This window comes from Cyprinodon tularosa, unplaced genomic scaffold, assembly GCF_016077235.1.
Source record: "Cyprinodon tularosa strain WSP-4 unplaced genomic scaffold, ASM1607723v1 ctg539, whole genome shotgun sequence".
Lineage (NCBI taxonomy): Eukaryota > Metazoa > Chordata > Actinopteri > Cyprinodontiformes > Cyprinodontidae > Cyprinodon > Cyprinodon tularosa.
The window spans coordinates 274747-287850 of record NW_024039273.1 but is presented as its reverse complement, the minus strand read 5'-3'; the positions used below and the strand labels follow the sequence as shown (position 1 = coordinate 287850).

The 13104-nt window shown below is 42.3% G+C and overlaps 1 protein-coding gene across 3 annotated transcripts in view; it reads right to left on the bottom strand.

Annotated features, from left to right (window-relative positions):
* Window positions 1–13104, bottom strand: part of tbx4 (T-box transcription factor 4) — a 45344-nt gene that overhangs the window by 24092 nt on the left and 8148 nt on the right. For all 3 annotated transcript variants that reach the window (XM_038304579.1, XM_038304578.1, XM_038304577.1), the window contains exon 4: window positions 7538–7657. In XM_038304579.1, the coding sequence (XP_038160507.1) occupies window positions 7538–7657 (120 nt within the window). The remainder of the gene's footprint in view (window positions 1–7537; window positions 7658–13104) is intronic.

Here is a 13104-nt window from a genome sequence, read left to right as displayed (position 1 = left end):
CTGGATGGGATGAGGATGAATGTTTGATAAAGGGAAAGGATTTTTGATAAAATGGATGTTTTGCGGAATGGATTTTGGGAAAAATGAGATAAAGGGAGGGATTTTAAAAAGGATGGATGATTGCTGGATAAAAGTTTGGATTGATTTGGAGGGATGGGAAATGAATGATTGATGAAGGGGGATGTATGGATTAAAAATGGAGGGTGATTGCTGGATGTTTGAGGGATGTTTTGGCGGGAAGGGATGATGGATAATGATTAAATGAAGGGGAGGGATTTTGGAAATGTTTGATTGATGGAGGGAGGGATAAATTGCGGGGTTGTTTTGGTTTATTGCGGATGGATGAATTATTGATGGATGGATGGATATTGTTTGGATGATTGGGATTTTGGGCTGGGGGGTTGAATGATTAAAGGATGGAGGGGATGATTGAGGGATGGATGGATTGAGGGATAAAATGTTTTATGGGGGATATGGATAAATGATTGATGGAGGGTTTTGATTAAAGGGTTTGGTTTGTTTTGAGGGTTTGGATGACTGATTGATGGATAAAATTGAGGGATGAAGGGATGGATGATTTTTGGATGGATGGATCGAGGGAATGTTTTGTTGGTGGATGGATGGATGGAGGGTTATTTTTTTGGAATGGATGGAAGGGAAAGGATTGATGGGATTTTTTGTTGGATGGATGGGTGGATGGATGTTTGGAGGGAAGGATATGGAGGAGGGAAAGGATTAGGGAAACATGATTGATGGATAGATGGATGATTGTTGGATGGATGGATGGATGCAAGCATGCTTAGTGTGAGGGATTGCTGAAGAATCAATGGGTCGATGCAATCAGCTGGTTTTTCCCTTAGTTTGGGAAAAACTTTGAATCCATCGTTTTGGATGATCTGGTGAACGGAAAGTGACCTGAGATGAAAAGGGGGGGGGGGGGGTGTTAAATTTTGGAGCAATAGAAATAAACTGAATAGAATTGAATTGGGGGGCGGGGGGGAAAAACAATTAGATTTTTCTCTCCGGTAAGACATTCAGTCGAGTACAGAGTGAGTGATGTCCCTATTTACTGTAGATGGCTGTGATTTCTGGTTTGGTTGACCTTCTTTTTCCTCTGTAGCTGCATGACTAACCACGGTGTTGCTCACAGCAGAGCAGGGATTGCTGGGAGTGTTTAGCTCTGGTGTCTTTATTTGAAGCTCTGCTATTGCACACTTAGATCTACATATAAACATTCAGGTTTAACACAGCTGTGAGCCACAAACATGACTGTATCCTATTAAGATTGTATGTGACAAACAGGCACAAAGTTGTGCTTAATTATAAAGTGGAAGAAAAAATATAACATTCTTTTTTTAAATACAGATATTGTCATGCATTCTCCCTTCAGACTAACACCCCTCCATAAAATGCAACACAAACACGCACACATTTCACATTTTTGTCATTTAGTCTCTATGTTGATCCAGATGTTCTGGGAAGATCTCAGAGGTTTTTGTCACATTGGAAAAAACAAAAAGCACCCAGAAGACCAAAGAAGCCAGCAGATATGTTCAGAAACATTTAAAAAAAGGTTTATGTTTTCAGACATTCTCCCAAGCTTTGAACATCTCATAATCTGTCATCTTTAAATAGCACCAGAGGTAGGGGGGAACTTTGGAGGAGCTGCAGAGATCCAAGGATCATCAGCCATGCAGTTCACAAGATTTAGGTCAATGAGAAGAAGAGACAGTTAGATCCAGTTCCAACCAGGTTATTTAAGGAGGTATTCCCTTTGATCTCCTCCTCCATTTTAGATGTGATTAATCTATCTCTGTTACAGGGATATGTACCTAAAGCTTTTAAGATTGCTGTAATTAAACCTCTGCTTAAGAAACCGTCTCTTGACCCAGATGACTTGGTCAATTATAGACCTATATCCAATCTTCCTTTCTTATCCAAAATTCTTGAGAAAGTAGTTGCCAAACAAGTCTGCGATCACTTCCACCATAATGAACTTTTTGAAGAGTTTCAGTCTGGCTTTAGAGCTCATCATAGCACTGAAACAGCTCTGGTGAAAGTCACTAATGATATTCTCATGGCCTCAGATAATGGACTTGTATCTGTGCTCGTCCTGTTGGATCTTAGTGCTGCATTTGATACAGTTGACCATAATATTCTTTTAGAAAGACTTGAATATTTTGTTGGAATTAAAGGAACAGCACTAGACTGGTTTAAATCTTATCTATCTGATCGAATTCAGTTTGTTCATGTTAATGATAGATCTTCAACACGCTCAAAGGTTACCTGTGGAGTACCACAGGGATCAGTGCTAGGACCAATTCTCTTTACTTTATACATGCTCCCAATTGGTAGAATTATTAGACAGCATGGGATTAATTTCCACTGTTATGCTGATGATACCCAGCTATATCTGTCTATAAATCCAGATGAAGCTAACCCATTACATAGATTACAGGCATGTCTTGAAGACATAAAAACCTGGATGACTCTTAACTTTCTGCTTCTGAATGCAGACAAAACAGAAGTTATAGTCTTTGGACCAGAGTCTCTGAAAAAGAAACTGATTAGCCAGTCACTTCATTTGGATGGGATTAAACTGATTTCAGATAATAAAGTAAAAAATCTTGGTGTTATTTTTGATCAGGACCTGTCATTTAAATCCCATATCAAAGAGGTTTCTAGAATTTCCTTCTTTCATCTGAGGAACATTGCAAAAATTAGAAATCTCCTGTCCAGGGGTGATGCTGAGAAACTAGTCCATGCATTTGTTACTTCAAGGCTGGACTATTGTAATTCTTTACTATCAGGAAGTCCACAAACTGTAGTTAAAAGCCTTCAGCTGATCCAAAATGCTGCAGCCAGAGTTCTAATGAAAATGAAAAAGAGAGATCATATCTCTCCTATCCTGGCTTCTCTTCATTGGCTTCCTGTTAAATCAAGAATAGAATTTAAAATCCTCCTTCTCACATATAAAGCCTTAATTGGCCAAGCTCCATCTTATATCAGAGATCTGATTGTTCCTTATGTTCCTAACAGAGCACTTCGCTCTCAATCTGCAGGTTTACTAGTGGTTCCTAGAATTTCTAAAAGTAGAATGGGAGGCAGATCTTTTAGTTATCAGGCTCCTCTCCTGTGGAACCAACTACCAGTTTTAGTCCGTGAGGCAGACACCCTGTCTACTTTTAAGGCTAGGCTTAAAACTTTCCTTTTTGATAAAGCTTATAGTTAGGGTGGCTCAGGTTATCCTGAGCTATCTCTATAGTTATGCTGCTATAGGCTTAGACTTTTGGAGGACATAGGGACCCCCATTTCATCATTCTGCTTCATTCTCTCTCTGTTCTCCTATTCTACAGAATCTGTTAGTTCAATCTCTAACCTTCTGCTCTCTCTGCTTTTCCTCAGAGTAGCTTTGCCTCGTCTGTTCCTGTTTGGCTGTGACGTCATCCTGGAAAGAAACATCAGCTGTGCTGCTTCTATCAACACCCTTGTTAATAGATGTTGGAGATCGGCCTGTTTTCCAGTGTGGTCCTGTTTCTCTGACCGTGACTGAGTGGATGTGCTCTCTTCGTCCTCTGGCATGGGAGCTGCCTTGGAGCTCGTCTGCCTGGCTGCGTGTTTCCTGGACGGGGCCGCCTTTTACAGCTGCTTTTTGTATCTCTGCTTCTGTCTCCTTGAACCCCAGTCGGCCTCGGCAGATGGCCGCTCACACTGAGCCTGGTTCTGCTGGAGGTTTCTTCCTGTTAAAAGGGAGTTTTTCCTCTCCACTGTCGCTACAAGCATGCTTAGTGTGGGGGATTGTATTTGAGTCAATGAGTCAATGCAATCAACTGGTTTTCCTTAGATAGAAAACTTTGTATCAATTTGACTGTATGATCTGGTTGAACTGTAAAGTGCCTTGAGATGACATGTGTTGTGAATTTGGCGCTATATAAATAAACTGAATTGAATTGAATTGACAGTTTGTTTAAAGGCCATATGAAGATCTGCTTGAAACGTGTCACAGACCTAACAGGAGTGCACATTGGTGATGGATATAATCTGAAAAACTGAACCTGATGATCCACATGTAGAAAGGCTGTGTGAGAAAATCAGCACATCAGATCACCCTTATAGCAGTATTATGAAATACAGGGGTGTAAGAATCATGCTGCGGGAAAGCTTAAAACACCTGCAGGTAAAGGGGAGACTAGCAAGGCTGACTAGAAACTAGAAGACTTTGTATCTAGATAAAGGAGAGTCCTGGAAGAAAACCTTCAAGGTTATTGACATTTTTACATCCCCAGAAGTTCTGGGCGAGGAGGAGGAGTAGCAACAATCTTCCAGTCTGACTTACTGATTACTCCCAAAACAATTAATACCTACAACTCTTTTGAACATTTAACCCTTAATTTCCCTGATCCAAATTTCAAGGCAAGAAAACCTCTTCTTTTTGTAACTTTGTATCGTCCACCAGGTCCTTACTCTGAATTTTTAGATGAGTTTTCAGAGTTCCTTTCTGATTTGGTATTAAATACTGACAGGGTCATCATAGTGGGAGATTTTAACATCCATGCTGACATTGAAGGCGATAGCTTAAGAGCAGCCTTTAATGCTATCTTAGACGCTATTGGCTTTGTTCAAAATGTGAATAGTCCCACGCATTCTCATCTTCATACTTTGGATCTTGTGCTGACATACGGCATAGAATGTGAAGAAATAACAGGATTTCCTCACAACCCTGTCCTCTCTGACCACTTTCTAATAACCTTCAGGATTACTTTAACAGAGTTCTCCTTCCCCAAAAGAAGGTTCAATTTTAGTAGATCTTTATCAGATAGAGCAGTTATACATTTTAAAGACTCAGTTTTACTTTCTTTCTCCTCTTTGTCGCTGAGCAGTGCTGCAAAGTGCAAAAGTTTAGTTTATTCTCCTTCACAGGTTGATGATTTTGTTGATGGGGTTGCTAGTTCTCTGCGTATTGCCTTAGACAACGCAGCTCCTTTGAAAATGAAAAACTTTAAAAATAGAAAGCTGGCCCCTTGGTTTAATGCAGAGCTGCGCACTAAACCAAAATATTAACACTCCTGTTTTCCAGTGTAGTCCTGTTTCTCTGACTGTGACTAACTGGATGTGCTCTCTTCATCCTCTGACATGGGAGCTGGCTCGGAGCTCGTCTGCCTGGCTGTGTGTTTCCTGGACGGGGCCGCCTGTGGAGCTGGTTGACAGTTGCCTTTTGTATCTATGCTTCTTTTTCTATGTCTGCTTCTGTCTCCTTGAACTCCAGTGGGCCTCAGCAGATGGCCGCTCACACTGAGCCTGGTTCTGCTGGAGGTTTCTTCCTGTTCAAAGGGAGTTTTTCCTCTCCACTGTTGCTACAAGCATGCTTAGTGTGAGGGATTGCTGAAGAGTCAATGAGTCGATGCAATCAGCTGGTTTTCGTTAGATAAAGTGTTTTGAGATGACATAATGTGAATTGGCGCAATAGAAATAAACATAATTGAAATTGAACTGAGAGTCCAGACCTGCATCCAGCAGATAATCTGCGGCAGGAGTCATGTTCATGGACCCCAGTCATCCAGTCTGCTCCAGAGTTTTTGCAGGGAAGACTGGTGAAAAAGTCGCTCCTCTAAATGTAAAACTGGTGGAGACCGACCTTAAAGACTTGCCGCTCAGATTGTTGCTCCTAAAAACTGGGAACTAACTAGGTAGAAATAGAATCCCTAGACCCACTATTTGGACGAGGACTAAGCCTGTCACCATGGAGACCTGGGGAGACAGACTGGATGCTATCAGCACTGCTCACATGGCATGTATGAATGCCATATGAAGCAAATGAACGTATCCTGTGAAATGGAAATAAAAAACTGCTGACTTTGAGGAACCAAACGGAGGCAAACTTTCTAAAAATAAAGGTTTAAACTGCAACGATAACCTGTCCTTTACTTTCTCTTATGATGTTAAACTTGAATAACAACAAAGAGGTGAAAGCAGCAGTTTGGGCCTTTTCTGCACCATAGATGAATAAACTGTGGTGCTCAGACAGCAACATTTTACCATAATGAAATATAATGTAATTATAATGTTTTATTAACAAAAATATTTCCACTCCTTTGTGGAAAAAGGCTCCGTATCTGTCCTGCAGTTTGTAACTTAATTATTGTTTATCTTCTTGTTATCTTTTCCATTTGACCTGTAGATTGTTGCACAGACAGGTGGGCCCTCATGACCCCCCACCTCTGGAGCACCACTACACTACAATGGTGCTGCACTATCCGCACTGGAAGATGCATCCAGAAAACACAGTGTGACAAGGAGTGTATCCCAAAAATAGGTCAGATAGACTGAATGTCTGTACTGCTTTCATTGCTCCAAATATGCTGACATGTGCTCCATCCCATCTGTCATTGTGGCCACGCCTCCTTCCAGCCACGTCGACTGCAGACCATCAGACACGCTAAGCATCAACAGCCTGTTTCATTCTTCTGCTGGTGAAACATGTTTCCCTTTTCCTCCTCCTGCTCATCCCAATAATTAGGATCACTGGATCTTTTTCTCATTTCATTTGTTTTAAAGGATGTTTGAGAAAAAAACAAGTCGTTGTTTGGATTTTGTTTTAAAATACAAATATTTTCAGGGAGTGGAGGCCTAGTGGTTGGAGCATTTCACTCTACCTCCAGAGGTTCTGAGTTCGATCCCCACTCCCACAGACTGCCACTCTGGGTCCCTGAGCAAGACCCTTAGCCTCACACTGCTCCCCGGGCGCCGCACAATGGCAGCCCACTGCTCCCCAAGGGGAGGGGTTTAATGCAGAGGTAAATGTATCCGATGTGAGATCAATAACGTTTGATTATTAATATTATTACATTCAAACACAAAGAATTTGTATCGTTTTGTTTAAAAGGAACGAGCAAAATTCAGAAATCTGTTTAATTTTCTGTTTCATTTCAGAAAAACTGAATTTAGAACAGAGAAAAATGTGTTTTTCATGAGACAGGATGTGGATGTTTATTTAACAACAGCACCAAGAAAACTGAGATCTGAGGAGGGATGGGGGGGTGGGGGGTGTTGCCCTGTAGTTGGTGGGTTGCTGGTTCTACTCCCTGCTGTAACCATCTTTTTTATCATGTAAAACAACCTGTTTGAAACATAAAGATGAGCTAATCAGGGATGCAATGTTAGCGGCTCCAGGTTTGATTAAATGATCCACAGAAAAAGAGAAATATTTGCTTTATGGAACTTTAAGAAATACACAGTTTTAGGGTTGGCGTTATTTTTTCAGGGAACTATAGAGTAATTATAATCTGCAACATTTGGGATTAAAACAGATGCATGTTTGACAGTCAGGCAGCAAACTGAGCTTCCTGTCCGTCTTTGTTGCAGCATTTTAAAACCAGAAATCATTTGTTAAAAAGCAATATGTTGATCGTATAAAGCGCTATTTTCTGATATTAAATGATGATTCTGATGTGTTTTTACTGCTGCTTTAACCTGTAGCTGTGAGACCAGATTAATTGATCAGTGTTTGCTGGGAGGATTTGCTTTGCGTCTCTCTTACCACTTGTTTTCACTGAATTTGTAGCGGTGGTCATCAGCTGGGACCACATCGATGAGGAGGATGTATTTGGTCTTGGGGTTCATCCCGCTCACTTTGACCTTGTAGCTGGGAAACATCCTCCTGTTGAAGAAAAGGAAAAAGCAAACAATGAGGCGCAGGATGAGCCTCTCCTAAAGGATCCGACTTCAGCCGTTCAAACTGCTCCATCCCCATCATCTGCTCCATACCTCCATTCTATATCAGCTTATAGTTCATTTATATTTTTATGGTCCCATTTTAATACTTCTGCATGTATCTGATCATTTGTTCCATTGATCAGCCGATCAGGCCTTGCAGGAGACTGTGGACCGGACACCCCAGCATCCAAGGGCCACTCAGAGACGTGGCAGACGACCACGCACACAGGAACTCACACCTACAGCCAGCGGCTCTGCTTCAGAGAACATTTAGACAACAAACAGCTGTTTGCAGAGCAAGGAGCAGATCCAGCAGGCCAGGGAGGAAGTTCTCTGGAAGGATGAAGTTTAGAGGTCAGAATGGAGCCGCCCTGGTCAGAGCCTTTCAGCTGCTGAGAGCAAATTCACAAGGCATCTTTTTCAGATTTCTATTTGTAAAAACAAATCAAAACCAGTTTAATTTCCCTTCAACTCGAAGTGCTTTTCAAAAACTTCCCGGGAATTCTGGGATCTTTTCCATTAACTGCTTCAGAGCAGCAAGCTGGGCTGTAAAACACAAAGGAAGCTACATTTGGTGGCCCTTTTCTCAGAAACCAAAACCATTTTCTTTCCATCTGCAGCCGTCGGCCTTCTTATAAAACCCTAAGTGGTTTTTAATGGCCGCTCAGCTCGGACAATTTAAACAGCTGGCTCGTCGTTGCTCAAGAAGTCAGGCCTGCAGTTTATCCCCGGGTCCTGCAGCAGATAGAGCTGCATCGTCAGAGCGGCTGGGAAAGCAACAGGACCCGGCTTCATGCCTTCTCCTCTGATTGGTGCAGTGGTTGATCTTCAAAGACTGGTATCGCTGATCATGTTACTGTAAATATTCTCTCACGTTAGACGAAGGGATTGAGCGCAGGTAATTTAAATCTCTCTGAGGCTTCAAATCCAATCAGAGGGACGGATCAGATCTGCTATCATCCTCGCTGAAAGACAGCTTAATCTGAGGGGAACATTCAAAACAGACCTCTGCTCGTCTCAGAGCCCGCTTACCCCACCCAGAGCAGACGGAGGCCTGAGTCAGGACATGTGGGCCCTGGATGGGGAGAACATATCTGTGTTTAAAGATGATTTAAGTGATTTTCATCAGGCAGATCCTCGGACCCCAACATGTCAGTGAAGATTTCATGTCTGCTGGGCAAATATTGGCCCCCCTCATCATCCTTATCCTCCCTACCCTCTCCCATAGAAGCCATCCTCGGTCCGTTCTGCAGAGGGAATCATCAGGGACAACTTTCTCTAAAATTATTTCCTTTACGCTGCAAAAAATTGGAATCTAAATAAGCCAATTTTTCTTAAAATAAGTGATTTTTTTTTCTTCAGTTGAGGAGGTAAGTGAGACATTTTGCAAATTAAACAACACAATTTACATTTAAAAAAAGTATATTCTTATTTTAAGTGCATATTATCTAATTATCTTATTTTAAGAGTAGAAATATACATTTTGTTGGCAAATCCTCTTATTTACCTGCTTAAATTACAGGGAAATACACCAAATTTTTTGTTTGCAGAGTCGATTCCAGCAGGAGCTTAATGGTTCCCAGCAGCTCTGGGCGATCCCAGCTGCAGGCGCTTTAACAGCACTGCAAAAAACCATCGAGAAATAACATTTCTTAAATTAAATGTATTTAGCCTTAAAGCTACAGTGTGTAATTTTCAGCGACATCTAACGTCCAGACTGCAGACCGCAGCAACATGAACATCTCCCCCCCACCGCTTCTCCCCCCTAACAGTAAGGCGAGCGTTACGGGACAAAATGTCTTCCACGGCGTCCCCATCACCTACCTTCTCAAGTGATGAGGTTTGTTTACATAGATAATTTTACTGATAGTATTTCATTAGTCTGTGTAGGGTATAGATTTCATGTAGACTTAAACAACTTGCCGTAGTTACTTTCGAGCGTAATGGGCGATCTCGCAATCGCTAGTTTGTTGGCTCTGCGCTGCCGTAGCGCAAAGATGTCAGCCTCCATGGCTGCGAGACCCGCTCCTATGTAATTATAAATAACGAATTCTAAGGCAACGCAAATATTAAGGTTAAGAGGCTGAGCTCGTAGATGATGATAAATAACATAGTTATGTATAATATATTACATTTCTGACTGTATATCCCTGTAATTATTACACACTGTAGCTTTAATTTGAGTAGCTAAGAAGATGGTCTGCCAATGGAATGAGTAATTTTTTTACTGTTAAAACAAGATGATTTCCTTGTTTTCTTATTTTAAATGTGAATGTCTTGTTCCATTGGCAAAATGTTTCTATGACTTCCTTAGTTCAAGAAAAAATGCACTTATAAAAAAAAAAAAAGAAAGACTCATTGAGGTATTGATTTTTTCCCATGAGGAAGCTGCACTGGAAAAACAATCTAGAATTAAGTAAAACTGTCTTGAATTAAGTGTTTATCCTTATTTTGAGCAGGTAAATGAGACAGTTTGCCAATTAAATGAGTATTTTTACTCTTAAAATAAGACAATTAGATAATATGCCCTTGAAATAAGACAACTCAGTGTGTTTTCTGATTTTAAATGTGAATTGTCTTGTTCCATTGGTAAAATGTTTCTATTACTTCCTCAATCCAAGAACAAATGCACTTATTTTAAGATAAAATGACTTACTGAGATATTGATTTCTTCCAGTGAGGAAGCCGGTCTACTGAGACACGGCTCAGTCCGGGTCCACAGCCGACCATGAGGCCGTGTGACTAAACGAGCTTTAGGGGAGGATGAGAAATGGCAGTCGGAGTGTCCATGTGTGATATCAGTGTCAGGGTGTGTGTGTCTGCGGCCCGGCCAGCTGTTTCCATCAACATGTGTCGGCCGTCCAGAGATCCATTCCTTCTCTGGGAAGCTCCAGCGCCACAGCCAGATCAAAGAAGCACCAGGAAGGGGGGGTGAAAGAGTGGGGGGGGGGTGTTTAAACGATAGAAAACGCAGGTCTCAGGCCTTCTGAGGGCGCCGCATTTCTCTCATCAACCTGCTGCCCTTTGACGGCTGTGTACACAGACGGAGCGTGAGGGAAGCGCCGCGCCGGGGGCTTTGAAGACGGAGGATTCTGGCTGAACGGTGACGCTCATCATAACACGACCTGGACCCGGTTCTGTTTGGTGTTTTAGAAACGGCCTGCATCTGTCCTTCCTCTCCCACCACCTCGCCTCTTCACACTTCATAGAGATCTGCAACCAGAACTGTCTTTGACTCTGATCTCGATGTCCGTCAGGCTGCACCCTATAAATCCATTTATCGTCCTATTAGTGTCTAAAACTGACCCTTTTTTCAAACATTCCTTAAAATTCACCTTTCCTCACTGAGAAAATTAATCCATTATCGAGTCCAGCTGTTCCTGAACTCTGTGGTTCCCAGCAGACATGTTGGAGCGTTTCAAGCTTCTACACCTAATGCCAAACTATTCTTTACAAGTAGGAGCAGCTTGGTTGGGATTTCATTTATAGTCACAGAATCAGAAAGAAAAGCAACAAACTGTCGTTCTGCCCAGAATAATGATGAGGGCCGTTCAATAAGTAATGCCTCTAACAGGGGCGCCGTATTGGGGGGGGTTAGGAAGATGCTAAGGGCCCAATGTCCAAATCCAGCAGTTAAATAAATAAATGGTGGCCTCTGAACCACTTCACATTGTTTGAATTTTGCATGTGCAATGAAACAATAATCGACCATCCCTGATGTCACAGTGGAGAAACTCACTCTCTGCATCTTAACCATCACCATGGGGTGCGACTGTGGGGATTGAACCGGGTACTTGCAGCCTTCTCAGAGCACAGAGTGCTGCTCTAACCACTAGGCCACCACTCCCCATTGTTTCTATCTCTGTAGATGAAGTAATAAATGAACTAATGGTGTTTCTGGTTTACAGCTTTTTGAACTGGTTCAAGTCTGAGTGCCGAGCAGTTATCTGCACACCAGCGGAGTCTTTGATGAAAAGGCCACATGATGCCCATCATATGACTGCTCAAAACTCAACATTTCAGACCTGACTCGGGTCAAAACGCCTGTAAATCAGAAAGCCCATTCAGCACAGAGCTGTAATTTACTGCTTCATTTATAGAGATATAAATAGTTTCACAAGCAACAGCTGGAAGTGGATTAGAGGCATCACTTATTGAACGGCCCTTTTAAAACAACAGCAGGAGAACCAGGCGTCACCTTCCTGCTTCTTTTTATAGTTTCAGGTCCAACATGTAGTTCAGCATATTTCTGTGGGTTATAATCTAATCCTGTAGGGTCCAGTTAGCTGCAGCACATTCAGTCCAGTCTGTCTATATAACACCAGGACCTGAGCTGACAGGTTCTACCCAGAACCGGCTGGTCCGCTCGTCTAACTGATCAAACCTCACTAATCCAAACATGCTTGAAGGTAAAAATCTAATTTTCTGTGAGAATTTTCAGAACCAGCTGAAGGACCCGGCCGGTTGGAGCCCGTCTGGCTCCAGACTGGGAGCAGGTAAACCCAGAAGGCCTCCCAGCCCAGCGCCGCGTCTCCAAGGAGTTCCCAAATGGCTTTAAGTCTTCAGAAACCACTTTATCAGCGAGGGAAGCGAAAGGCTATCTCCACTAGTTATGAAGCATTAAGGAAAAAATGTGGTGACCTTTTACTGGGAAAAAAGAAAAACAATAAAAATCATCTAGTGAGGGATGAGAGGCAGAGGTCGATTCCAGTATTCTCCTTCTCTGGTTAATGTCCAAAGGCTTCACTGCGTAATCCTGAGGCCGCATTAAATCCAACAAGGCCAGCAGTCATTTGTGGTTTCAATTAGGTATGAGGCAGAAACGTTCTGCCTCTTCTTTAAGATAAAAGTCTTCTCCGTTCATTTTAGCTGTCCACGGCACTGCCTGCAGAGGGGTCTCCTTCTCATCACCCACTTGCTATCATTTCCCCTCCGTTTTCCACAGATGTTGAAGAATGGGAGCGGCTTTCAGCACATAAAGCATTCAGCCAGTTTCTGTTGATGTGGAGAGAAATTCATTTCTCTCAGCGAAGGGTTTAGAAGTGAACCGTTCTGCTGTTCGGGGTTCATAAATCCTGGACCTTAAGCTCCAAAGCCTTCAGGAATAGTTTCTTTGGCCTGAAAAATGAGCAGCTAGCCGTGATGCTGCAGCTTCAGCTCTGAGCTGCTCTGTCTCTAAATCTGCTGCACCTCCAGCTTTAGCTGCATCTTACTTTACAAGGTCGCACTGCGCTGTGAAATGTCCTGGAGGTAGATCAACTCTAACATCTGGACAATCCTTTTTAATAAAATAAGAAAATGTCAGCCGTGATAAAGCGAAGATAACACACATCAGTGGAGCAGCTCCTGAATGTCTATGGGTCGCATCACGGCGGAGCGTTGAACTTTAGA